The 26,561-nt window shown below is 40.5% G+C and overlaps 2 protein-coding genes across 2 annotated transcripts in view; one reads left to right on the plus strand and one right to left on the minus strand.

Annotated features, from left to right (window-relative positions):
* Window positions 1-3,507: 3,507 nt before the first annotated feature.
* The window catches only part of PARP15 (poly(ADP-ribose) polymerase family member 15), a 60,423-nt gene continuing 37,369 nt past the window's right edge, over window positions 3,508-26,561 (plus strand). Inside the window, 1 exon segment of the mRNA XM_023214705.3 lies at window positions 3,508-4,063. Coding sequence (XP_023070473.2) covers window positions 3,785-4,063 — 279 coding nt within the window. The 5' untranslated portion in view covers window positions 3,508-3,784.
* On the minus strand, window positions 23,579-25,745 carry LOC111542145 (UBA-like domain-containing protein 1). The gene is made up of 2 exons (XM_023211297.3): window positions 25,584-25,745; window positions 23,579-23,992 (listed from the first exon to the last, which is right to left on the minus strand). The coding sequence occupies exons 1-2, from the start codon at window positions 25,743-25,745 to the stop codon at window positions 23,579-23,581; spliced, it is 576 nt and encodes a 191-aa protein (XP_023067065.1).

Consider the following 26,561-nt stretch of genomic DNA (forward strand, 5'->3'; position numbering starts at 1 on the left):
GCATTGTTTTTCTCTAGATAATTTTGTACTTTTGAGTATACCCCACTTCCAAGTGTTTTTTTGTTTTGTTTTGTTGTTGTTGTTGTTGTTTTGAGACAGGGTCTCACTGTGCCCCCCAGGCTGGAGTGCAGTGGCACAATCACGGCTCACTACAGCGTCAACCTTCTGGGGCCAGGTGATCCTCCCACCTCAGCCTCTCAAGAGGCTGGGACCACAGGCGTGCACCACCATGCCTGGCTTTTTTTTTTTTTTTTTTGCAGAGATGGGGTGTCCCTGTGTTGCCCAGGCTGGTCTCGAACTCCTGGGCTCAAGGTATACTCCTGCCTTGGGCTCCCAAAGTGTTGGGATGACAGGCGTGAGCGACCATGCCTAGCTCACTTCCAGGTTTAACAGACGAACTTACTCTAGTTTCCATTTCCATCATTTTATAATAACCGTAGCCCACATTGTAGTAGTTTTTCAACCCTTAACTCCCACCAATTCATGTTTTCACCTTTAGATTCCTTCTCGCTGATACTCTCTCTGGACAGAAGAAAGGTGAAATAAGCCTACTATAAGGAATATATGACATGCCAAATTTTATTTGTAAATGGTTCTTCAAGTCAGATTAAAGTAATAATAGCAAATTATGTGATTATCCATTTCCCAGCTTCTCTCCAAAAAAATGGTAAACAAGATGCCTTCTTCTTTTCCCAAAGATACACATACACACGTACACATTTTTATCAGATAATAATAGCTAATATTTAATGAGTACTTACTTTATTTTGTCCCCTTTACAACAGATTTACATACGTGTGATTGATACAATTCATATTCCCATTTTATAACTGAGAAAACTGGTGCACTGAGAGGATAAGTAACTTGCCAAAGGTCACACAGTTAATAAGTGGAAATGCTGGGACATGAACCAGGTAGTCTGTCCCCATAGCTCTGCCCCTGAGATCTGTACTGTCTCCCATGAGGGTACTTCTCCATGGAGCAGGCTGAGGCGAACCCTTTATTCTGGGCTTCTCTCAGAAATGGATTCCCACACAGTACTCAAGCAAATTTCCCCAGAGGAAATCCTATTTGAAGAACTTAAAAACTCAGAATCTTTTTCTTTGTCCAGAGAGTTGAGGAAGCTCAAGCTAAATAATACATGATTTTTTTAAAAATCAGATTATAAATTTAGTTTTTGGTGATTCATTAAATTCTTTACCATTATAGTTATTTTCTAGCTATTCATCTTTTAGCTAAATTTGTTCCAAAGAAGGAAAAGTTTGGTTTCTACTAAGTTCTGGATGGGAGATTGCACTGTGTGTGATGTGCAAGTTTCATGGTATGGGTGACTGGAGAGCATTTGGGTTACTGCTTTTACTCTTTGGAAGGTGTTATCTGTGTCTGCTTTAAATAAAGTTAAAGATTTGGAACAAATTGTGTTCTCTCCCTTCTTTTTTTCCCCTTTCGGTTGAGATTCTGGGTGTTTCCTACAACACACACAGGATACAGTTGTAAAACATGTGCATGAAGGTCTTCAGTTGATTTGGTGTGTAGCTGCTTCCTAAATTATCACAGTACAACTTAACTACTCTTGACTTCACTGCTGTTACTTTTGGCTGTAAAAATCACATTTCACAATATTTTTTCCTTATAACATATAGATTATAAAGATAAAAGTAGGCTGAAGATTTCATCTCTTCTCTCCTAGAGAAAGCATATGCAATACCCTATCAAACTATATTTGCCCCCTCCTTGCTTCTCGAGGTTCTGTTTCACCTCTCCAACATTGGTGCTGAATTACCCAGACAACTCATTGAGCACTATTAGATCAGGGGCACCCTTCTCTCCAAAGAAAAAATAAAACGAAAGAATAATACTGACGTATTTGATGCCTCCCTGAAAATAGCATCAAAGTAGTCATTAGGAGAAAAATAAGATCTTTATTGGATTTCCTTACACTTACTGTAATAGTTTAGTGTTTACAAAAATTAGTCAGGCATGGTGGTGCAGGTCTATAATCCCAGCTACTCGGGAGGCTGAGGCATGAGAATTGCTTGAACCCAGGAGGCAGAGGTTGCAGTAGGCTGGGATTATGCCACTGTACTCCAGCCTGGGCAACAGAGTGAGACTCCGTCTCAAAAAAAAAAAAAAGAGTTTAGTATTGTTTTTGGTTTGATTTCCATATGGAAGTTAGGTACTATTTCCTTTTTTATCGACTGGGTCATTTTTATTGATCAGATCTAAAACGCAGAGCTCGATGCAAAGATTAACATATTAATAATTTTGGAGGTCCAAGCCCAAGGAGAAACAAAAAGAGAAGTGAGGCAAAGTAAGATGTAATGCAATGCAGTGCTAGGAGTTATCACCCTGGTTCCTGCTTCACAATGAGCCTGATGCTGCTGGTCTGGGAATTACATTTAGAGATCCACTGGCCTAGAAAATAGAGTTTAAACTCAGCAGCATGGCCATTAGAGATTTCTCATGCCACTTTGCATACTTTGTGTTCCTTCCTCACCACCAAGTCCCTAGGGTTCAGTCACACCAGACTACAAGATTTTCCAAAGCACAGTCTATACTTTTATTCGTGTGATCTTTGTTCTGTGTAATCCACCCCCTACTCCTGCTCTCTGCATAACAGATGATGAAAAAGGGAACTCTAAAGAGAGAGAGGAGAGAGAGACATGCCTCATTCTCATTCGTCACCTCATTTTCCTCTTAGAAAATCCCCTACTCATCATCCAAGGTCTTACTGAAATGTCACTACTATAGAAACTTTTTTCCAATCTTGTCTCTAAATTACAACAAACCACTGATTTCTGTTATCCTAATACTTTATATGTATCTCAGTGCAAATATGATACCAAAACCCATTGCTTTGCTCTCTGCCTTGGAGGTGGTACTGAGGGCTGACCTCTGAGTACCACATCAGCTCCATTCTCTGATTACTCATTGGGTTCTGCAGTGGGAGATACCAGCACGAGACTGGAAGGCAGAGGGAGAGAGTACTTGGGATGCTTATACTCCCCTGGCTGTCTCCCGAAAGCAGTCATGGGTCCTACCTGCTGGCACTTTCCTATGGGTATAGCTCTTACCAAGTTCAGGAGATGCCCCCTGCCTTGCCCCTTCAGCCTAGATGGTAAGGAGAGGAGGCTGCTTCACCATCTCTCACTGGTTTCCTTAATCCTTTGCCCACACCTGTGTAAATAATTTCTTTATTAAATTATCCTCAATGATTAATTTTGAGTATACTGCCAGGACTTTTTGTGATACACCAGGTAACTGTATTAATCTATGTTTTATTTCTCCATCTCCTTACTTCTCCCCTCACTCCAAAGAGAAGGGATCTGTGTCTAATTCATCTTTATAATCTTAACACAGTGCCAGGCATATCAAAGGCCTTCAATACGAGTTGATTGAATTAAATAATGCCTTGTTGGGCCAGAGGGGAACCTGACTCCAGCCCCGGCTTAGGGAGCACAGGAAAGAACCCAGTGTATTTTTCTAAAGATGGGTGCGTAGGGAGATTTGGGGGGCAAGGAATGGGATGCACAGCAGAAAAGGAAAGGAATACTGATTTTTGTGTTTTAATGTGTCAGGCATTCTACAAACTTTATCTCATTTAATCTTCATGATAATATAAAATAGCTATGGCTGTGCCCACTGTACAGATGCTATCGACTAAGGCTATACAACTAATAAAATTGCAGAGCCCACGACTTTGACCCAGGATTTGTCTGGCAGCAACGTCTCTCTCAAAGGTCGACAAAATCCTGAGGCAGCTGTTTGCAGACTCGAGGCCTCAATGTTGGCAGAAGCGGTTTTCAGAAAAAAGAAAGCGAAAGAAGTTCGAGGCACAAGCCTGTTGGATGGGACGCACCGGCCGTCTGGGCGAGCCGAGGATGCTTGCCTCGGGCCCCTTCCCGCAGCTTCTCTGAGTCCAGGGGCTCCGACCTCCGAAGAACTTGCGAACCGAGTTGCACATGTACTTCCAGAGCCGGACGAGATCCGGAGGCGGGGAGGTGCGGCTGGGCGGAACCCTTGGGCGCTTCAGGCCTTCCGCCGCTCTTCCTTTGGGAGGATGGTGAGGAGCGCGGGGGACGAGTGCGGGAAGGGGACAGCAGGGCTGAGCCCGGGCCCGCGAGACCCAGCAGCCCGGGCGGGCGCAGAGACCCCACGCCACGCAGAACCCTCTCTTCCAGGGGGCGCTGACTACAGTGACTTGCCTGTTCCGGAAGAGGGGGGAGTATGCTGCTGCTTTTTCCTTAGGATTTCTGGTCTCCCCCCCGCCGGCCCCGCTTAAAATTTAAAAGTTCTTTATAAAGTTTGAAGGGATATGAGTCCTTTATTTGTGATATGTGTTATGAATATGTCCTCCCAATTTATTTTTTGTTTTTTGAGTTTGCGGATGGTGGTTTTTTTTTTCTTTCCCATGCAAATATTTTAAATGTTGTGTAGCCAGACTTACCAGTCTTTTATTTTATGACGTCTAGACTTTTAGTCATATTTTAATATATAGCTTTTAGTCACATTCTTCCCTACACTCAAGTTATAGAAGAATTCACTTACGCTTACTTCTAGTACTTGAACTGATTTATTTTTTACATTTAGATCTATAATACATTTGGAGTGTGTTATTGTGTATGGTTTGAGGAGTGAATCTAATTACTTTTTTTTCAAATGGGTGTCAAGCTGTCCCAACACCATTTATTATAAAGGTTATCCCTGTCGCAGTAACTTGAGATACCAGCTTTATGATGTACTAGACTTTCATATGTAGTTTGGGTATTTCTGGATCTTCTCTTTTCGTCCATTGACCTGTTCATTCATCTGCTTTAGAGAGGCTTTGCTGTATGTTTTTCCTAGAGAATGCTTCCTTGTCACTATTTTCCCAGCTATTCTTGTTGTTTATTTTTCCTTATGAACTTTTCTGATGTATGATCAGTTAAAAAAAAAAAAGAAAAGAAAAAAACTCTTTGGAATTTTTATCGGGATTGCATTAAATTAATAAATTATAGAGAACTGATATCTTTAGGTGGTGTTGACATGGTCTAACCTAATGTGCTGTGAAAGACTGAGAATTTGAGTATGTAATGTATATGATATTAAATTGTGAATTGGTGGGACATAGGTAACAGCTTATCAACAGTTGTAGATACTGGTACTTCATATCCTCTTAAGGAAAATTTGCCTCCAAATTTTAAGCTGGAAAGTCACTAAAATGACTTTTAAAAAGAATTACAATACATGGCTTTAAAATTTTTTTGTGTGTGTGTATGTTAAGAATTGTGTACAAATTGAAATTTCTGTGTACTGATCCTTGACACAACCGGTGAAATCTCCATTATGAAAGAATGTTTTGAAGCACGTACAAAAGGAAGCAAAACAAAGGATGCATTTTCATTGTTTAAGTTGACTTTTGTGTCTTTAAAGAAGGTTTATAGTTATCTTCACATAAAACATTTCTTGTTTAATTTTTTTCTCAATATTATATATGAGGTTTTCTCATTCGCTGTATTGTCTATTTACGTGTATGTATGCTTTGATGTTTTCTTTCATTTTAAAAAATTAAGGTGTAATTTACAGACAACTTTTCTATATTTAGAAAATTCATACTTTTTAGTGTATAGTTCTGTGAGTTTTGACAAATGTTTACCAGTACAATGAAGATAAAAAAGAGTTTTCTATCAGTTTCTTTGTCTTCAACCTCTTCACTCAAGATGAGCTCCTGGCAACCACTAGGGGTCATATTTTGGTCCCTAAAGTTCCAGAATGTCATGTAAATAAAATCATTCAGCAGAGAGTCTTTGGAGCCTTAGGTATCACCAGTTTGCTACTGCTTTCTATTAATAGTTAAATTCCATTGTGGTCAGAAAACATATTTTTCATTATTTGAATTCTTTAAAACCTATGTATTGAGGGCCGGTGGCTCACACCTGTAATCCCAGCACTTTGGGAGGCCAAGGTGGGTGGATCACTTGAGGTCAGGAGTTCAAGATCAGCCTGGCGAACATGGTGAAACCTCGTCTTTACTAAAAATACAAAAATTAGCCAGGCCTGGTGGCACACGCCTGTAGTTCCAGCTACTCGAGAGGCTGAGGCAGGAGAATTGCTCGAACCTGGGAGGCAGAGGTTGCAGTGAGCTGAGATCGTGCCGTTGCACTCCAGCCTGGGTGACAGAGCAAGACTCTGTCTCAACAACAACTATACACACACACACACACACACACACACACACACACACACAGAGAGAGAGAGAGAGAGAGACGTTTGTCTTATGGACAGAATACGATCTATCTTGGTAAATTCCCAAGCACACTTGAAAACAAAGTACATTCTCTCACTGGGTAGAGTGTTCTATAAATGTGAATTAGGTGGAGTTGGTTGTTGTTCAAGTCCTCATGTCCTTACTGATTTTATGTCTACTTGTTCTATCAGTTATTAAGAGAGGATGATGAAATCTCCAACTATAATTGTGGATTTGTTTATTTTCTCCTCAGAGTTCTATCAGTTTTGGCTTCATATATTTTGAAGCTCTGTTATTAGGAATAAAATGTTTAGGATTATTTCCTCCTGATGAATTGATTCATTTGTCATTATGAAATGACATTTTTACCCTTGATAATATTTGCACTGAAATCTAGCAAGTTTCTTTTTCTTTTATTTTTAAAAATAATGATAAAATACATATAACATCAGATTTACCATCTTAACCATTTTTAAGTATACAGTTCAGTAGTGTTAAGTGTGTTTACATTGTTGCATAGGCAATCTTCAGAACTTTTTCATCTTGCAAAACTGAAACAGTATGTATTTTTTTGGGGGGGGACTGACATTTCACTTAGCATAATGTCTTCAGGGTTCATCCATGTGATAGCATGTGTCAGAATTTCCCTCCTTTTTAAGGCTGAATAATATTTTATTATGTATATATAAACATATTTTGTTTATACATTCACCTATTAATGGATTTGGGTTGCTTCCATCTTTTGGCTATTGTGACTAATAATAATAAACTTGGGTGTACAAATACAGTCATGCTCTGCATAATAAAGTTTCAGTCAGTGATCGACCATGTAAACAATGCTGGTCCTGGAAGATTATAATACTGTGTTTTTACTGTACCTTTTCTATATTTAGGTATGTTTAATACACAAATACCATTGTGTTACAATTGCCTGTAGTATTCAGTACGGTAACCTGCTATATATGCTATATAGATTTGTAGCCTAGGAGCAATAGACTATACCATGTAGCCTTGGTGTATAGTAGGCTACACCATCTAGGTTTGTGTAAGTACACTCTATGATGTTCACACAATGACAGAATTACCTAATAACACATTTATCAGACTGTATCCCCATCATTAAGTGACAAATTACTGTCTCTCTTCAAGATCCTGTTTTCAATTCTTTTGTATTTATATCCAGAACTGGGATTGCCGGATCATATGGTAATCCTATTTTTAATTTTTTTAGGACTGCCATGCTGTTTTCCATAGCAACCAAATCATTTTTACATTCCCACCAACAGTACACAAAGATTCCAATTCCTTCACATCCTTGACAATACTTATTATTTATTTTCTTTCTTCCTTTCTGTCTTCCTTTGCTTTCCTTTTCTTTTACAGCACCCATCCTAATGGGTGTGAGGTGATATTCCACTGTGGTTTTGATTTTTGTTTCCCTAATGATTAGCAGTGTTGAGCATCTTTTAATATTCTTGTCGTCCATTTGTATATCTTCTTTGGAGAAATGTCTATTCAAGTCCTTGGCCCATTTTTAAATCAGGTTTTTGTTGAAGTTGAGTTGCAGGAGTTCTTTGTATGTTCTGAATATTAACCTCTTCACAAATATATGATTTGCAAATATTTTCTCCTGTTCTGTAGGTCACCTTTTTATTCTGTTGATTGTTTCCTTTGCAATGCAGTTTTTTGCTTCACATAGTCCATTTGTTTTTTCTTACTTTTATTGCCTGTATTTTTGGTGTCATATCCAAAAAATCATTGCCAAATTCAATGCCATGAAACTTTTCCTTTTTGGTCCGTTGTTCTATATGTCTTCTTTATGCCTGTACTGTACTGTTTTGATTACCGTAGCTTTGTAATATGTTTTGAAATCAGGACGTGAAAGACCACCAGCTTAGTTATTCATTCTTAAGATAGTTTTGGTTATTTGGAGATTAAAAGTGATTTAAAAAATAAAAGAACCAGTCTTTTATATTTACTTACATTTTACCATTTTTCATCTAGCATTATTTTTGTTCTCTCTGAAGACCTTCTTTTAACATTTCAACATTTGTTATAGCACTGGTCCACTGATGATGAGTTCTTTCAGCTTTTGCATGTCTGAAAGGTTTTTATTTCACATTTATTGTGAATGATATTTCCTTTTTTTTTTTTTTTTTTTTTTGAATCAAGGTCTCCCTCTGTCATCCAGGCTGGAGGGCAGTGGTGCAAACACTGCTCACTGCAGCCTTGACTTCCTGGGCTCAGAGCCAGGGCTTCCTTGGCTCTGACCTCTCACCTCAACCTCCTGAGTAGCTGGGACCACAGGCATGCACCACCTTGGCACTCAGCTGGTTTTTAAACATTTTTTGTAGAAATGGAGTCTCACTATATTGCCCAAGCTGGTCTTCAACCCCCAGGCTCAAGCCGTTCTCTCACCTCAGCCTCTCAAAGTGTTGAGATTAAATGTAGGAGCCACTGCACCCAGCATGAATGACATTTTCTAAGTTGACAGTTAAAGATACTGCTCTACTGTTTTCTGGGTTGCATTGTTTCTAACTAGAAGTCTGCTGTCATTCTTATTTTTATCTTTCTGTGTGTAATTCTTTTTCCTTTGACTACTTTTCAGATTTTCTCCTTATCACTGGTTTTAAGCAAGTATGATGTGTCTAGGTGTAGTTCTTCTTCATGTTTATCGTGTTTTTTGGTTCTTTCATCAAATTTGAAATTTTGGGGGGCATAATTTCTTCGAGTATTTTCTTCTGTACCATCCTGTCTCTCTTTCATATTAGTCCACTTAACTTTTGCCATAGCTTACTAATACTTTATTCATTATCTTCTGTATCTTTCATTTTGCTTGCTTTCCATTGCTGTGACTTAAATTTCACTTGTCTTTTCTTTCTGCTGTATATAATTATGCTGTTAATCCCATACAATATTTTTTGTTTGTTTGTTTGTTTACCTCAGACATTGTATTTTTTCTCTCTAGGAGTTTGATTTGGTTCTCCTTTATAGTAAGTGTCTGCTAAGTATGCCCGTGTTTTCCTCTACCTTCTTGGAAGTATGAAATATCATTATAATAATTGTTTTAATATCTTTGTCTACTAATTCTATCATCTGTATCTTTTTCTTTTTTTGAGATGGATTATTGCTCTTGTTGCCCAAGCTGGAGTGCAATGGCGTGATCTCAGCTCACTGCAACCTCTGTTTCCCAGGTTCAAGCAATTCTCCTTCCTCAGCCTCCCAAATAGCTGGGATTACAGGTGCCTGCCACTGTGCCTGGCTGGTTGTTTTTTGAATTTTTAGTAGAGACAGGGTTTCACTATGTTGGTCAGGCTGGTCTCAAACTCCTGACCTTAGGTGATCCGCCCACCTTGGCCTCCCAAAGTGCTGGGATTGCAGGTGTGAGTCACCATGCCCAGGCTGTATCATTTTTAAATTAATTTCAATTGATTTATTTTTCTCTTCATTATGCATTATATATTGCTACTGTTTTCATGCCTAGTAATTTTTGATTGGATGCCAGACATTATATGAATTTCACCTTGTCGAGTCCTGGATATTTTTGCACTTTAACAAATATTCTTGAGATTGTATCTGGGTTACAGTTAAGTTACTTGAGAACTGTTTCACCCTTTTGAGGCTTGCTTTTAAGCTTTGTTAGGCAGGAGCAGAGTGACCTTTAATCTATAGTTAATTTTTACATCATGGAGGCAAAACCCTTCTGAATGCTCTACCTTATACCATAAGCATTATGAGATTTTTCTACTGTGGCTATTAAGAACAGGCACTATTCCTAGCCCTTTTGTCATTCGAGACTCAAGGGGGATACTCTGTAGACTTCTGGAGCTCTTCGCGCAACTCTCTCCTCTCCAGTACTCTGACCTGTAATTTCTAGTCACTTTTGCCGCCTTTAAGTCCCAAGCCTGTCTGTCTCGTCACTCAGTGAGGCTTCCAGGCTTCCCCTGAGTTTCTTTTTCCTACTTTGTGTCTTGCACCGCTCTCCATGTGGTAAGCCTAGAAGGGAGCAATTGTAGAGTTCACCCTGTTTCTTCTCTCTGAGGAATCACTGTCCCATATTGCCTGTTATCAAATATCTCAAAAAATATTTGAGATATCTTTTAACCAAATTTCTAATTGTTTAAAGTGGGATAGGAAGTCTGTTACTCATATTTGCCTAAGTAGAAGTCCTAAAGCTTTTGACGTTTGCATGCTCATTTTATATCTTGCTGCCAGCTGAGTTTTTTTTTATTATTTATTTTTTCATTTAATTTAGGGTCTTCCAGATATAAATCCTGTCACCTTCGAGTGAAGACAGTTTTATTTCACCTTTTTCTATTCTATGATCTTATTTTTTGACAAATATAATTGCATTAGTTAGTTCCTACAGAACAATGTAAAATCAGTTACCATACTTACCTTGTTCCTGACGTTAATTAAAAAATACCTACAGAGTTTTCCTAAGTATAATGCTCCTTTAGGATTGAAGTACATCTGTTTTTATTATGTGAAGGAAATAGTCATCCATTTCTTTCTTTTTTTTTTTTTTTTTCGAGATCGAGTTTCACTCTTGTTGCCCAAGCTGGAGTACAGTGGCAGTATCTTGGCTCACTACAACCTCCACATCCTGGATTCAGGCGATTCTTCTGCTTCAGCCTCCCCAGTGTCTGGGATTACGGGTGTGTGTGACCATGCCTGGCTAATTTTTGCATTTTTAGTAGAGACGGGGTTTCACCATGTTGGTCAGGCTGGTCTTGAACTCCTGACCTCAGGTGATCCACCTGCCCTGGCCTCCCAAAGTGCTGGGATTACCGGCATGAGCTACCATGCTGGGCCCATTTCTATTTTTCAAGAGATTTTATTAGGAATCAGTGTTAAATTTGATCTAAGCTTTTTCAGTATTTTTGGAAATAATCATACTGGTTTTTTTTCCTTAAACCTATTAATATGGTAAATTATAGTAATAGATTTTTGAAAATTGACCCATTCTTGATTTGCTTGACTTTTATGTAACTCATATTCTAGTGCTTTAAACATTGATATCTATGAAGTGCCCTTTTGTCACTGAACTAAACTGGGTTTATTTGCTTGTGCAATGGAAAGCCAAATACTAAAGTACCAGGTTTTTGCAGTGTGAAAGATTTATTCTGAGTGAGCTGACACAAAGACAGGAGGAAGTGCTTACATCTACCTAGCTACTCAGGAGGCTGAGGTGGGAGGATCACTTAAGCCCAGGAGGTCAAAGCTGCAGAGAGTAGTGTTTGTACTTCGGTACTCTGGCCTGAGTGACAGAGGGAGACCTTGTTTAAATCTGTCTCTCCAAGCTGGAGACTGGGTCAGATTTTATAGCCACAGAATAATGGGGTATGATCTGATTGGATCTTGCAATGAGGTAATGCTAGGAGACATGATATGACTGGATCCTGTTATGGAGTGACATCAGGGTTTGATCTGATTGGATCTTGGATCCTGCCATGTAGTGTCCACCACTTAATACAGTTCCCGTTCCTTGCTGCTGAGCACTTAGGTTCTGCCCATGGTTGCACATTTGGGTGTTCAGTTACGTGACCTTCAACCTGGGGGTCTATGGCAACTGAAAAACAACTTGCAACTTTGTTACATAAAAGCTGAACCACATTGGTCTAGTGCATTTACATTTTTGCATACTGAATTCACCCTCTCATGAATCATCTGATAGAAGACGATTTTGATTTATCACATGGACTCCATAAACTGCCATCCCCTGTTCCATTTCTGGAACTTTAGACAGTTTACCACCTTGGTTGAGGACAGAGCCTTGTGTTCCATTGTGTTAATTTATCAACCTACGTTTCTTGAGTAACTGCTGTTTTGCAAATGTCTTTAAAATTAATGTTTTAGTATTTTATACGAATCTATTTCAATTGCCATTGGTAGATCTTCTATTTGCTTCATTAGTTGCAACATTTTCACCTTAGTACAATTAATTAAATAAATATAGAACTTTTATTCTACTACTTTTGGGGTGTTAAAAGTTAAAAATTGTATCCCATTAGGGTTAGTTTTACTGTGATTAGGTGTTGATTGTGAGGTATGAATTGATGTTTCATTTTCTTCATAATAAAACCCAACTTTTCCAACAATATTTATTAAATTATGATTCATCTATCCACTCTCCTTAATATTTCATATGTTAAACGTAGTTTTTTTTCTATCACCTCTGTTGGAGGGCAGTGGCCTAATCATGGCTCACTCTAACCTGGAACTCCTGGGCTCAAGTGATCCTCCCACCTCAGCCTCCTAAGTAGCTAGGACTACAGGAACACACCACCATGCCCAGCTAATTTTTTTAAAAGTTTTTTGTATAGATGAGGACTTGCTGTGTTGCCTAGACTGGTCTCAGATTCCTGGCCTGAAGTAATCCTCCCACCTCAGCTTCCCAAAGTACTGGGATTACAGGCATGAGCCAACATACCCAACATGCCCATATGTTAAACTTTTTGAGAGATTAAGGCTTATTTCTAGAATTGCGATTGTGGTTCTTATATTATCCATTCTTAACTTAGAACTATTTAGTTTTATAATTGTTATTTAAGGATGCATTTTTAAAAAAATAGGCTTTAATTTTTAGAGTAGTTTTAGGTTCCCAGCACAATTTAGCAGAAAGTACAGAGTTCCTATATATCCCTCACACCCCACCCCCACACAATCCCCCCAACTATCAACATCCAACGCCAGAGTGGTACATTTGTCACAATTTATAAACCTACATTGACCCATTATTATCACCCAAGCCCCTAGTTTATATTTGGGTTCACTCTTGGTGCTGTACATTCTGTGGATTTTGACAATGTTTAATAATATGTATATACCATTATAGTATCATACAGAATAATTTCACTGCCTTAAAAACTCTCTGTGCTCTGCTATTCATCTTCCTTCTTGGCAACAGCTGATCTTTTCACTGCCTCCATAATTCTACCTTTTCCAGAATGTCATATAGTTGGAATCATACTGTATTTTGCCTTTTCAGTTGGACTTTTTTCACTTAGTAATACGCCTTAAGTTTCCTCTATGGTTGTGGGTGTGTGTGTGTGTGTGTGTGTGTGTGTGTGTGTGTGTTTGATGTCTTGATAACTCATTTCTTTTTAGCACTAAATAATATTCCCTTGTCTGAATGTACTGTAGATTATGTATCCATTCACCTACTGCAGGACATCTTGGTTGCTTCCAAGCTTTGGCAATTATGACTAAACTGCTATAAATATGTATATGCAGATTTTTGCATGGGCAAAAGTTGTCGAGTCAGTTGGATAAATACCAATGAGCACAACTGTTGAATCATATGAGAAGAGTATGTTTAGATTTGTAAGAAACTGCAAGACTGTCTTCAAAGTAGCTGTACCATTTTGCATTCCCATCAACAACAGATGAGTGTTCCTGTTGTTCCACATCCTTGCCAGCATTTGGTGGTGTCAGTGTTCTGGATTTTCACCATTCTAACAGGCGTATAGGGTAGCTCATTGTTGTTTTGTTTTTATTTTTATTTACTTATTTTTGAGCTGGAGTCTCGCTCTATCCCCCAGGCTGGAGTGCAGTGGTGCAATCACTCACTGCAGCCACAACCTCCTGGGCTCAAGTGATCCTTCCACCTCAGCCTCTCTGGTAGCTGGGACTATAAGCCACCACACCTGGCTTATTTTGTTTATTTTTTGTAGAGATGAGGTCTCACTATATTGTCCAGGTCTTGAAGTCCTGGACTCAAGAAATCCTCCCTTCTCAGTCTCCTAAAGTACTAGGATTACAGGCTGATGTAAGCCACTTCACCCGGCTTCATTGTTGTTTGAATTTGCAACTCACTAACATGATGTTGTGCATCTTTTCATATGCTTATTTGCTGTCTGTATATCTTCCTTGGTGAAGTGTCTGTTCACATCTTTTGCTCATTTTAAAATTTGGTGTTTTTTTAAAAAAAATTGTTGACTTTTAAGGGTTCTTTGTGTATTTTAGATAACACTTCATCAAATGTCTTTTGCAAAAATTTTCTCCCAGTCTGTGGAAAGATGCATTTTAAAGTGTAGCAAGCCAAGTTCCTAATCATTTCCTTTGGTATTATCTTTTTAAAAATATATACATTTTGCTTTCATTTTATCAAATTTTATAGTTTATTGTGTTAGTGTCTTGAGATTGAATTAAAAGTTTTATTTTATTATATCTATAATTTAGCTTGGAGACTATTATTATTTGTACTATATTTACACATGAACAGAGACTATCTGTTGAGGCTTATTTTTGCCATTAAAATTAAGTTATTCTGTTAATATGATCTCATATATCTATATATTTTCTAGGAATTGATTTATTGATTTTTTGGCTTATTGATTCTTGTTTTTTGGTACCAGCTTTATTAAGGTATAATTTACATGCCATAAAATTCACTCTTTAAAAGTGTGCAATTCAGTGGTTGTTAGTATGTTTACGGAGTCCACTGCTATCTGCTTTTAGAAATTTTTAGCAAGGTGTGGTGGCTCATACCTGTAATCCCTGCTACTTTAGAAGCTGAGGTGGGAGGATCACTTGAGCCGGGGAGATTGAGGCTGCAGTGAACCATGATTGCGCCATTGCACTCAAGCCTGGGTGACAGAGCAAGACTGTCTCTAAAAAATAAAAATAAATAAATTTTCATCACGACAAAAGAAACTCCATATGCATTAGCAGTCACCCCTTATTTCCTCCTCCCTCTCCCCCAAATCCTGGTAACCACTACTATACTTTCTGTCTTCATGGATTTATATATTCTGGACATTTCATATAAATGGAATCATACAATATGTGGCCTTTTGTGACTGGCTTCTTTCACTTAGCATGTTTTCAAGGTATGTTGTTGAATGTATAGGAACTTCATTACTTTTTCTTCTTTTAACCAAATAATACTCCATTGTATGAATGTATCACCTTTTATTTATCCATTTGAATGATGGATGTTTGGGTTGTTCCTGCTTTTTTTTTTTTTTTTTTTTTGAGATGGAGTCTCACTCTGCTGTTGCCCAGGCTAGAGTGCAGTGGCACCATCTTGACTCACTGCAAGCTCCACCTCCGAGGTTCAGGCCATTCTCCTGCCTCAACCTCCCAAATAGCTGGGACTACAGGTGCCCGCCACCACGCCTGACTAATTTTTTTGTATTTTTAGTAGAGACGGGTTTTCACTATGCTAGCCAGGATGGTCTCGATCTCCTGACCTTGTGATCCGCCCGTCTCGGCCTCCCAAAGTGCTGGGATTGCAGGTGTGAGCCACCACGCCTGGCCTGTTTCTACTTTTTGGCGATTGTGAGTAATGCTGCTGTGAACGTTTGTTGTCTCAGTCAGCTTGGGCTGCTGTATCAAATATCACAGACTGGATGACTTCAAAAATGAACTTTTTTTCTCGTAAGTTGGAGGCTGGAGGTTTGCGATCAGGGTCCCAGCGTGGTAGAGTTCTTAGTAAGGGCCCGCCTCCTGGTTTGTCAATGGCCCCTACTTGCTGTTTCTTCACATGGGCTTGTCCCTTCATCTTCTTGTATGAATCCCATCATGGAGTCCACCCTCATGACCTCATCTAAACGTAATTGTCTCCCAAGAGCCCCAGCTCCAAAAACAATCACATTGGGAATTAGGACTTCAACTTAAGAATTTAGAGAGGAACACAAACATTCCGTCCATAGCATTTTTGTAGAGGTTACTGTGTGGACGTATGTTTTCATGCCTGTTGGGTATATACCTTGAAGTGAAATTGCTGAGTCATGTGGTAACTAACTTTTTAAGGAACTGATACACTATTTTCCTAAATGGTTGCCTTATTTTATATTCCCACCAGCAATGTGTCTTTTTCATTTTAATCATCCTAGTGGCCTGAAGTGGCATCGCATTGTGATTTTGATTTCCACTTTCTTAATGGCTAATGATGTGCATCTTTTTAATGTCCTTATTGGCTATTTGTATATCTTCCTTTAAGAAATGTCTATTCAAATCCTTTGTTGTTTTTTACATTGGATTTTTAAAAATTGTTGACTTGTGAGAGATCTTTATATAATCTAGGTATAAGTCTTATTGGCTATATGATTTGAAAATATTTTCTCCCATTCTGTGAGTTGTCTTCACTTTCTCAATTATGTTATTATTTTTTATTTTCACAATACGTTGTATTATTTCTAAAGCATAACTTCTTTTTTTTTTTATTTTTTTGAGATGGAGTCTCAGTGCAGTGGCACGATCTCGGCTCACTGCAAGCCCCGCCTCCCAGGTTCATGCCATTCTCCTGCCTCAGCCTCCTGAGTAGTTGTAACTATAGGTGCCTTCCACCATGCCCGGCTAATTTTTTTGTATTTTTAGTAGAGAAGGGGTTTCACTGTGTTAGCCAGGATGGTCTCGATCTCCTGACCTCATGATCCACCTGCCTCGGCCTCCCAAAGTGCTGGGATTATAGGCGTGGGCCACCGCACCCAGCCTGTAAAGCATAACTGTTTATCATTTTCATTTCTATACTTATCCTCTTTCTTTTCCTCACCTTATTTTAATGACCAAGAAGAGTTCCAAATAACATATTGAAGCAAAGTAGTGACAGAACACATATCTGACTTTTGTTTTATTTTGATTTTTGCTACTTCTAAGGAGAGTGACTTTTCTTCTTCACTGTGAATACTATTGACTTTGACTCTTTATTATGCTAAGGGAAAGCTCCTTTACTTCTCTTTCAAAGATAAAAAACAATGAAAAATGGAAGTCAGAGTCTCTATTGTCCCCTTCCTTTGTGATAAAGGTCTACTCAAACCCAGTCTTCTTTTTGAATATGCAGCACTTCTGTGTCTTGGTTACATCTATAGACTGTCCTTTTGTTATGCAGTAACAGAAACTTCTTTGTGGTAAAATGTTGTAGCTCTATTAATTTAAATCAGTGGATGATCACCATCATTTACTATCATGTTTGTTACTTTTTTTCCCCATGATTTGATGAGTAAATCTGACTTTACAAAATATAATGTTTAACTTTGTGCAACATTTTAGCCAATGAGTTACCATTTGCTTTGTTATTAGAAGAATAAGGCAATGAATCAAATCTATTTCTTCCAAAGTATTTAAAAATAGAAAGTAATATAAAGGCCAAATCCTTTCAAATCTCAAATCAGACATAAAAACATCCTGAGTGTTTCTGTCTCCTTAAAAAATCAGGAAACAATAGGTGTTGGAGAGGATGTGGAGAAATAGGAACGCTTTTTCACTGTTGGTGGGATTGTAAACTAGTTCAACCATTATGGAAAACAGTATGGCGATTCCTCAAGGATCTAGAACTAGATGTACCATATGACCCAGCCATCCCACTACTGGGTATATACCCAAAGGATTATAAATTATGCTACTACAAAGACACATGCACACGTATGTTTATTGCGGCACTATTCACAATAGCAAAGACTTGGAATCAACCCAAATGTCCATCTGTGACAGACTGGATTAAGAAAATGTGGCACATATACACCATGGAATACTATGCAGCCATAAAAAAGGATGAGTTTGCGTCCTTTGTAGAGACATGGATGCAGCTGGAAACCATCATTCTTAGCAAATTATCACAAGAAGAGAAAACCAAACACCGCATGTTCTCACTCATAGGTGGGAACTGAACAATGAGCTCACTTGGACTCGGGAAGGGGAACATCACACACTGGGGCCTATCATGGGGAGGGGGGAGGGGGGAGGGATTGCATTGGGGAGTTATACCTGATATAAATGATGAATTGATGGGTGCTGACGAGTTGATGGGTGCAGCACACCAACATGGCACATGTATACATATGTAACCTGCACGTTATGCACATGTACCCTAGAACTTAAAGTATAATAAAAAAAATAAATAAAAAATTAAAAAAATTAAAAAAAAAAAAATCAGTACATTGCAGGCCGGGCACGGTGGCTCAAGCCTGTAATCCCAGCACTTTGGGAGGCCGAGACGGGCGGATCACAAGGTCAGGAGATCGAGACCATCCTGGCTAACACGGTGAAACCCCGTCTCTACTAAAAATACAAAAAATTAGCCAGGCGAGGTGGCCGGCGCCTGTGGTCCCAGCTACTCAGGAGGCTGAGGCAGGAGAATGGCGTGAACCCGGGAGGCGGAGGTTGCAGTGAGCTGAGATCCAGCCACTGCACTCCAGCCTGGGCGACAGAGCAAGACTCCATCTCAAAAAAAAAAAAAAAAAAAAAAAAAAATCAGTACGTTGGAACATTCGGGTACAACAGTAATGCTTTCCAGAAGAGTGGATAAAATGGAAGAAGTGGAAATGGATGAAATAGATGAATTTGCAAAAGAGATCCTTTACAAGTCTCTCTTTTGGTTGCACTTCACAATGTCCAAGACATCATGACTAAGAACATGCTAACCTTGCTCATGGAGTCTGTTAGTGGCCTGCCAGAAGCCAATGGTGACTTCAGGGTGGGAGTAATACCCAGCATTAAAGTTGTCACTTTTCTTAAAAATATTGGGGCCAGGCGCAGTGGCTCACGCCTGTAATCCCAGCACTTTGGGAGGCCAAGGCAGGCAGATCACAAGGTGAGGAGATCAAGACCATCGTGGCCAACATGGTGAAACTGCGTCTCTACTAAAAATACAAAAATTAGCTGGGCGTGCTGGTGCATGCCTGTAATCCCAGCTACTCAGGAGGCTGAGGCAGGAGAATTGCTTGAACCAGGGAGGCAGTTTTTGCAGTGAGCCGAGCCGAGATCGCGCCACTGCACTCCAGCCTGGTGACAGAGCAAGACTCTGTCTCAGAAAATAATAATAATAATAATAATAATAATAATTGGTAAGACAGATGATAGCTTTTACATCTCATTTGCAAACTATGGTTGAACACTACTTTGAGATTCCAGGCATCCCACAATGGGCCTTCATTAAAAGAATGAGATACCATCTCATGCCAATCAGAATGGTGATTAATAAAAAGTCAAGGAACAATAGATGGTGGCAAGGCTGCAGAGAAAGAAGAATGCTTTTACACTGTTGGTGGGAATGTAAATTGGTTCAACCATTGTGGAAGATGGTGTGGTGATTCCTCAAAGATCTAGAACCAGCAATACCATTCAACCCAGCAATCCCATTACTGGCAATATATCCAAAGGAATATAATTCATTCTGTTACAAAGATACATGCATGCATATGTTCATTACAGCACTTTTCACAACAGCAAACACATGGAATCAACCCAAATGCCCATTGATGATAGACTGAATAAAGAAAATGTGGTACATATATACCATGGAATACTATGCAGTCATAAAAAGGACGAGATCGTGTCCTTTGCAGGGACATGGATGGAGCTGGAAGCCATTATCCTCAGCAAACTAACACAGGAACAGAAAACCGAACACCACATGTTCTCACTTATCAGCTGGAGCTGAACAGTGAGAACACATGAAAACAGGGAGGGGAACAGCACACACTGGGGCCTGTTGGGGGGTGAGGTGGGGGAAAGGAGAACATTAAGGAAAATAGCTAATGCATGCTGGGCTTAATACCAAGGTGATGGGTATTTAGGTGCAGCAGACCACCATGGCAAACATTTACCTATGTAACAAACCTGCACATACTGCACATGTACCACAGAACTTAAAATAAAAATAAAAATAAAAACGAAAACCAGACAAGGCAAAGAAAGACAGGAAAGTCAAGCATGCGCATAGCACTGGTCTAACCATTAAACTAATGTTAACTCTCTTAATCTCCTTGTGAGGCAAGTAGTATCATTATCCTCACTTTCTGGGTGAGGAAACTAAGGCATAGAGAACATAAATGACTTGCCCAAAGTCACACATTCAGTAATGGTGGAGCTGGGATTCAAATCCCAGGCAACCCTTGTTTTCAAGCCTTACAGTAAATGGCCTTTTTAATGTTACAGCCAGAATTCAAAATCAAATCTCTCTGACTCCAATGTGTGTGCCCTTATCCACTATACCAGGAGTGAGCTCTGCTACTCCATTTTTGTAAATCATTTTATCTTCTAGTCACCTTGAACATTCAATTTGTAAATCATTTTATCTTCTAGTCACCTTGAACATATATATATGCGTATATATATATAGACTAGAAGATAAAATCTATCTATCTATCTATCTATCTATCTATCTATCTATCTATCTATCCATCCATCCATATTTTTGAGACAGAGTCTCCCTCTGTCACCTAGGCTGGAGTGCAGTGGTGTAATCTCAGCTCACTGCAACCCCTGCCTCCCTAGGTTCAAGCTATTGTCCTGCTTCAGCCTCCCAAGTAGCTAGGATTACAGAAGCCTGCCACCATGCCCGGCTAATTTTTTTGCATTTTTAATAGAGACGGGGTTTCACCACGTTGGCCAGGCTTGTCTTGAACTCCTGGCCTCAAGTGATCCATCCACCTTGGCGTCCCAAAGTGCTGGGATTACAGGTGTGAGCCACTGCACCAGGCCTGTTTACTCATTCAGAAAGTACAGGTAAAATCTGTCTCACAGGTTCATTGTGAAGATTAAATTGAGACAATATTTACAAAATATCTGACACATAACAGGTACCCAATAAATAAAGCTGTTACAATTATCAAATTAAGAACAAATGGGAAACACAAGTTACTAATTTGGTGAGAAGTAACAGGTATGAGTTGTGTTTTGGATAGCTGTAATTCTTAGCAGATATAAGCACAAAATGTCATTATTAAATGTTAAATATTTCACTCTTTCATTTTCACTGTCCTTCATTGCTATCACTTCTGATATGAGTACTAAAATAAAACTATTTTTACTAGTAAAATGTATTTAAAATAGGCTAGGGAGTTCAATTAAGAAAAATATGGGAGAAAAAAGGCAAAAGAATTCACTTAGATGTAAAACCAGACCACTAAGTGATGCTCTATCTTCTGCTTGCCTGGGAAGTTATTGTTTCCCATGTTGACCCATTCCATCTTAGGGCAGTTCTAATTATTTAAAAATGTAGCTTTATGTTAAGCCCAAATATGTTTTACTATAGCTCTACATACCAGTGTAGAGTTGTAGAAATCATTCCTTCATAAGGCAGCCCTTCAAATGTCTAAAGACGACTGCTCTTGCATTCCACCCCACTCATTAACTCTACTCCTCAAGTCAAAGATCCTTATTCCCTTCTGCGTACCCTCATGTGACATGGTTTTGCATCCTTTCAGGGCGTCGGTTTTTCTATTCTGAACATATCTAGTTTTCATAATCCCTTTGCAACATTTGGCACTTTGAAGTAGGCACATACCACAAGTGTTGCCTGTTTTTAACAGTGAAAAGTAGAATAAAGTTATTATTCGTGCACACTCTCATTAGCGTGTTTCTATTAGTATTGCTCCCAAATTCATTATTACCTTTTTTTAAATGAATGGACTTTGTTTTTAGAGTTTTAGGTACACAGAAAAATTTAACAGAAAACAGAAAATTCTCAAATACTCCCTCTCCCCTAGTTTTCCCTATTATTAACATCTTGCATTAGTGTGATACATTTGTTGCAGTTGATGAACCAATGCATTGTTGTTAACTAACATCTATAGTTTAGAGTTCACTTTTTGTGTTGTATAGTTCCATTGGTTTTTGTTTGTCTTTTGTGTTTTTTTTTTTTTTTTTTTTGAGACGGAGCCTCGCTCTGTTACCCAGGCTGGAGTGCAGTGGTGTGATCTCAGCTCACTATAGCCTCCACCTCCTGGGTCAAGCCTCCCGAGTAGCCGTAACTACAGGTACTTGCCACCACGTCCAGTTAACTTTAGTATTTTTAGTAGAGACGGAGTTTCACCATGTTGGCCAGGCTGGTCTCGAACTCCTGACCTCAGGTGATCCACTTGCTTCAGCCTCCCAAAGTGTTGGGATTACAGGCATGAGCCACTGCCCTGGCCTGTTCCATTGTTTTTGACAAATGCATAATGTCATGTGTCCACCATTACTATATCATACAGAATAGTTTCACTTCCTTGAAAATTCCATGTGCTCCACCTGTTCATCTCTCCTTCCTTCTCCCAAATCTCTGGCAACCACTCATCTGTTTACTGTCTCTAGAGTTTTGCCTTTTCCAGAATGTCATATAGTTAAACAATACAGTATGTAGCCTTTTCAGACTGACTTCTTTGACCTAGGAATCTGCATTTAAGTTTCTTCCATGTCTTTTTGTGGCCTGATAACTCAGTTCTTTTTCTTTTTAGTGCTAAATAATATTCTATCATATGGAAGGACCATAGTTCGTTTATCCACTCACTTACAGAAGGACATCTTGGTTTTGGCAATTATGAATAAAGCTATATTGCTTCCAGAAACATTCATGTGCAGGTTTTGTGTGAACAAAAGTTTTCAGTTTATTTGGGTAAATACCAAGTAATGCAATTGCTGAATCATATGGGAAGAGTATGTTTAGTTTTGTAAAAAGCTGCCTGTCTTCCAAAGTGGCTGTAGCATTTTGCATTACCACCAGCAATGAATGAGCGTTCCCACTGCTCCACATCCTTGCCAGCATTTGGTGGCCTATTTTTTCTCTTTCTTAAACAGAGCTACATTACTGTTAATTTGTACTGAGTTTACTGCCAATCAGGATCGCTTAGACATTTTTTTTGTTTTGTTTTGTTTTTATTTATTTATTTTTTTGGTTTGGAATTCGTTCTTCTCTTTTGTTAAAAGGGGGAAAGGAAGTGGATGCGGGTACCCCCAGGCACAGGGGGAGGCATGCAGGCAGCCCCAGCAGGCAGGCGCTGGGAGGAGGTGGGAAGAGTCCTGGAGTTTCCCACAATCCTTTTCTCTGCAAGGAACAGCGACGCTGGCTGACGAGGGGGTGGGGTGGGAGGCAGGGCCCTGGGGAGGGGGCGGCAGGCAGGGGATTGGGGGCTCACTCTAACATGCAAAGTCCAGCTGCCCCAGGAACTAGGTTGCTTCTGAAGAGCGACATACATAGAAATACACAGACACGGTCACGCGCACACATGCGGAGAGGCTCTGCATTCCCTAGGGTGGGGGTCGAGGCCTGCCGGCCCCCAAAGAGCTCCAAGCCAGGGATGAGCAATGTCTCCGCCAGGGTGGTCCTCCACGGCACCCCTGGGCTGGGCGGGGCAGGTACATCTTCGAAGGAAGGCTGCGTGGTCTCTGAAATTCTGTCCGCCAGGCACCCAGGCCGCTCTGAACCACTCCATGTGCCGGGGCCGCTGGGGCCATGACCTTGCGAGTGGGCAGCTGCGTGTTCTGGCACCAGACACGTCCCGGCCTGGCTAGAGTCCGCACTCTCCCCTCCAGGGCTCCGGGGAACAAGGGGTGCAGACAGAAAAAGGGGGAAGGGGGCCCGCGGAGATGTCCTCTCCCCCGCCCCACGGGGTCCTGGCCTCCGGGAGGGCGAAGGGGCCTCCCTTATCTCTTGGCCTCCATGGCTGGGTGGGCCCTGGGTTCTGAGGTGGCCTGTTGCGGGGCCAGGGGTGGCCAGTCTGAAGCCGGAGAAGAGGGTGCTGGAGTCCACAGGGGTGGCTGTGGCTGGTGGTGCTGTGGGCCCCCCGGGGGCGAGGCCGCCGTGGGCCAGCTGGAGGCCGCAAAGCTGCTGGTGGCAGCATGGGGGAAGTGTGGCGGGGGTGACGTGGCTGTTGCGGCCATCGGGCTGCCGCTGCCACCGCTGTGGAAGCTCTCGGAGGCCTTGAGACGGGAGAACATGGTGAGAGTGTCAGGGAAGTTGGGGGGTGTGGCGGGGGTATTGGCGGGGGTGCACATCATCTGGTGGTGGTGGTGGCTGTAGGGGATGTTGGTCTCCTGGAAAAAGGTGCTGAGGGCTGTCTGCAGGAAGAAAGGCCCCTGCTCACCCTCCAGGCCCCGCCGGCCCTATCACTGCCCTTGTTCCCAGGCTCCTCTGTGGTTGGGGATGACCCTGGCTGCACCACTGAGTGGGAGGGGTGGGGCTCAGTGGCTTGCCTGTCATCCCCAACCCTTGCCACTGTCCAAGGAGGAGCCAGGGAACCCTGGGCAGTTGGGGTGGGTGGAGAAGACGCTTCCCCTGCTGCTCGCCGCCTGCTTCAGTGCCTAAGGCCTGCAGAGCCCTCCCCTGCACCAGCTGGCACCAGCACCATGACTGGGGGAGGGCGGGCAGTACCCTCACCCCATCCTGGGGGAAAGGCAGCACGGCCCCAAGTAGCCCAACCAGACCTCCCCACAGACATTTTTATATGACTTAACTGCTGAGCCACGTTCTCTTTCTCTCAAACTTGTGCAGTTATTCTTTGGACTTTCCTTAGTGGTCTGTCTTTTCTTTTGTGCCTCTCCAGATGTCCTGGGCTTGGTCTCTTTTAACTTATCAGGTGCATTCATAAGCCAACTGCTTATTGACTGTATTACTCTTAAGGACTCACACTTGGATTCTTCCCCAGGGGATTGCCTTTGGGAGACTGAAGGGTGCCTCTCCCGGAGGTGCCTGGGAGTTGACATTCATCTCCTGATCAGATAGTCTGTAGACAATAGCTGGCTGGTATGGAGGTAGAGGAACTGAGCTCCCTTGCCCCTAGGAGGGACAAATGCTGTTATGGAAGTTATATATTCCAGAGCTCCCTGGGAGATCAGGCAGATACCAGGGTACACCTAAAAACATATTCTAGCTTAGCTTCTTCCCCTTCTCTATCTTCATCTCTCACTTCCTACAGGTTTCTCCTGAGGGCACAACCTTATTAAATTACTTGCACATGAATCCCAAACTCAGGCTCTGTTGCTAGGGAATCTGACCTAATTTTATGACTTCTTTCGATTATAGCACACAACTGTTTCTAATATTTTTGACTATTATAACCATTCTTTTCAAAAGTGCTAATGACCCTACTTCAAATAGGTTATTTTGAATTGCTTATGCATTGTTGCTTGTATTTATTGAATCTCTAAGGGCAAGACTTTTTCAGGAAAAGAATTACCTTTTCAATATTATGACAAATGTCAATGGGAAAATCAGATCAAAATGATAAAACTTTATGGCTAAGTAAACATGCATGGAATCGATCTGTTCCATTAGGTGAGGATTATCTCCATTGCATTTACAAATGTCACATCTTTCACTGACCTATTGACAGTCATGCCATTTTAGGAAGACATTCTATTTCAGTCTCATGAGTGTCAGGATTTATGTGCCAGAGGTACCTTTTACTCTTTAAAAATTACCATTTGGTTTTGTCTGAATGATGCCTACCCTTTATTTTTATTTTTGGTGCTGGACACCTACTTGGGCAAAAAGCCTGGGTCTTCAATGAAAGGCCCATTTCTGTGTCCCAGTGTTATGTCTTTGGGCACAGCCTTGTATCAAGGGGAAAAGTCCCTGAGAAAGTTGCCAGCAGCACTCCTGGTGGCCCTGGATCCTCACATATGGAAGTTATTGCCTAAAATGCATCACCTGATCAGAATGACAAATCACAAGATGAGAAGTTGTCACTGTGAGGTAGCATGACCCCAAGGCAGCCGCAAGGGGTTGGAGGTAACACGCAGGTCTGCAACCACCCAGCTCACTCAAGGAAGACTGAAAAAAATCAATGTCATCAAGACCTGTAAAGAACATGTTTCTAAAAAATTCTCCTGCATTGTGTCTAAATATCAAGTCACCAGATTCAATGTGAAGCCAGCAGTATAGGAAGACATAAAAAACAGTGTAGAGGATGATAGGATTTTGATTTTGATATGTTCAAGAAAATGGTCATAATAATTGGTTGTCTGGAGGATGTGAAGAGTTATAACACAAAGACAATAAGAAAAAGCACCAACCAAAACAAAAAGGAAAACCAAAATGTAACTGAGAATGTAGCTAGTTATTTTGGGAGGTTTTCTAGTCTTCACACCAATGCTTTAAAAGACTGTCACCCAAATAATTCTCAGGGTGGGAGATCACTGATAAAACTTTCATCAAACATGCCAGCATGCATGCAGAAGAGTAACAAATCATTAAATTCTTGAGCAAGTGAAAGTATTGCCCAGAAACCCACTGCCAAAGCAGAGAGTGAAAAATAATCGAAGACAATTTTAAACAAAGAAAACTGATATCCTTTTTGAGTGAGATCAGGCATGGAAAATAGGTTTTGTTTCATGGATTACCTCTGACCAAATGATAATTGTTGCCTGGAACTCTGTGTTGAAGATTCTGAGACTAGATCTGGGTTGACTGAAAAAGAATGCTGATATGGATTAGTAATGTCTGTCACAGGTGCAAGAGGGGTAACATGTACTATATTTTTGCCATTTGTGTGAGAAATATCATGAGGTGGATAAGCTCAGATTCCATGAAGAGTAGAACTGAACTGGGTGTCAAGAGACCAGATTCAAGTACTGTGTCCTCCATTAGCTAGTAGTTTGATTTTCATCAAATGATTTCAGCCATCTG

Source organism: Piliocolobus tephrosceles, chromosome 2, assembly GCF_002776525.5.
Source record: "Piliocolobus tephrosceles isolate RC106 chromosome 2, ASM277652v3, whole genome shotgun sequence".
NCBI lineage: Eukaryota > Metazoa > Chordata > Mammalia > Primates > Cercopithecidae > Piliocolobus > Piliocolobus tephrosceles.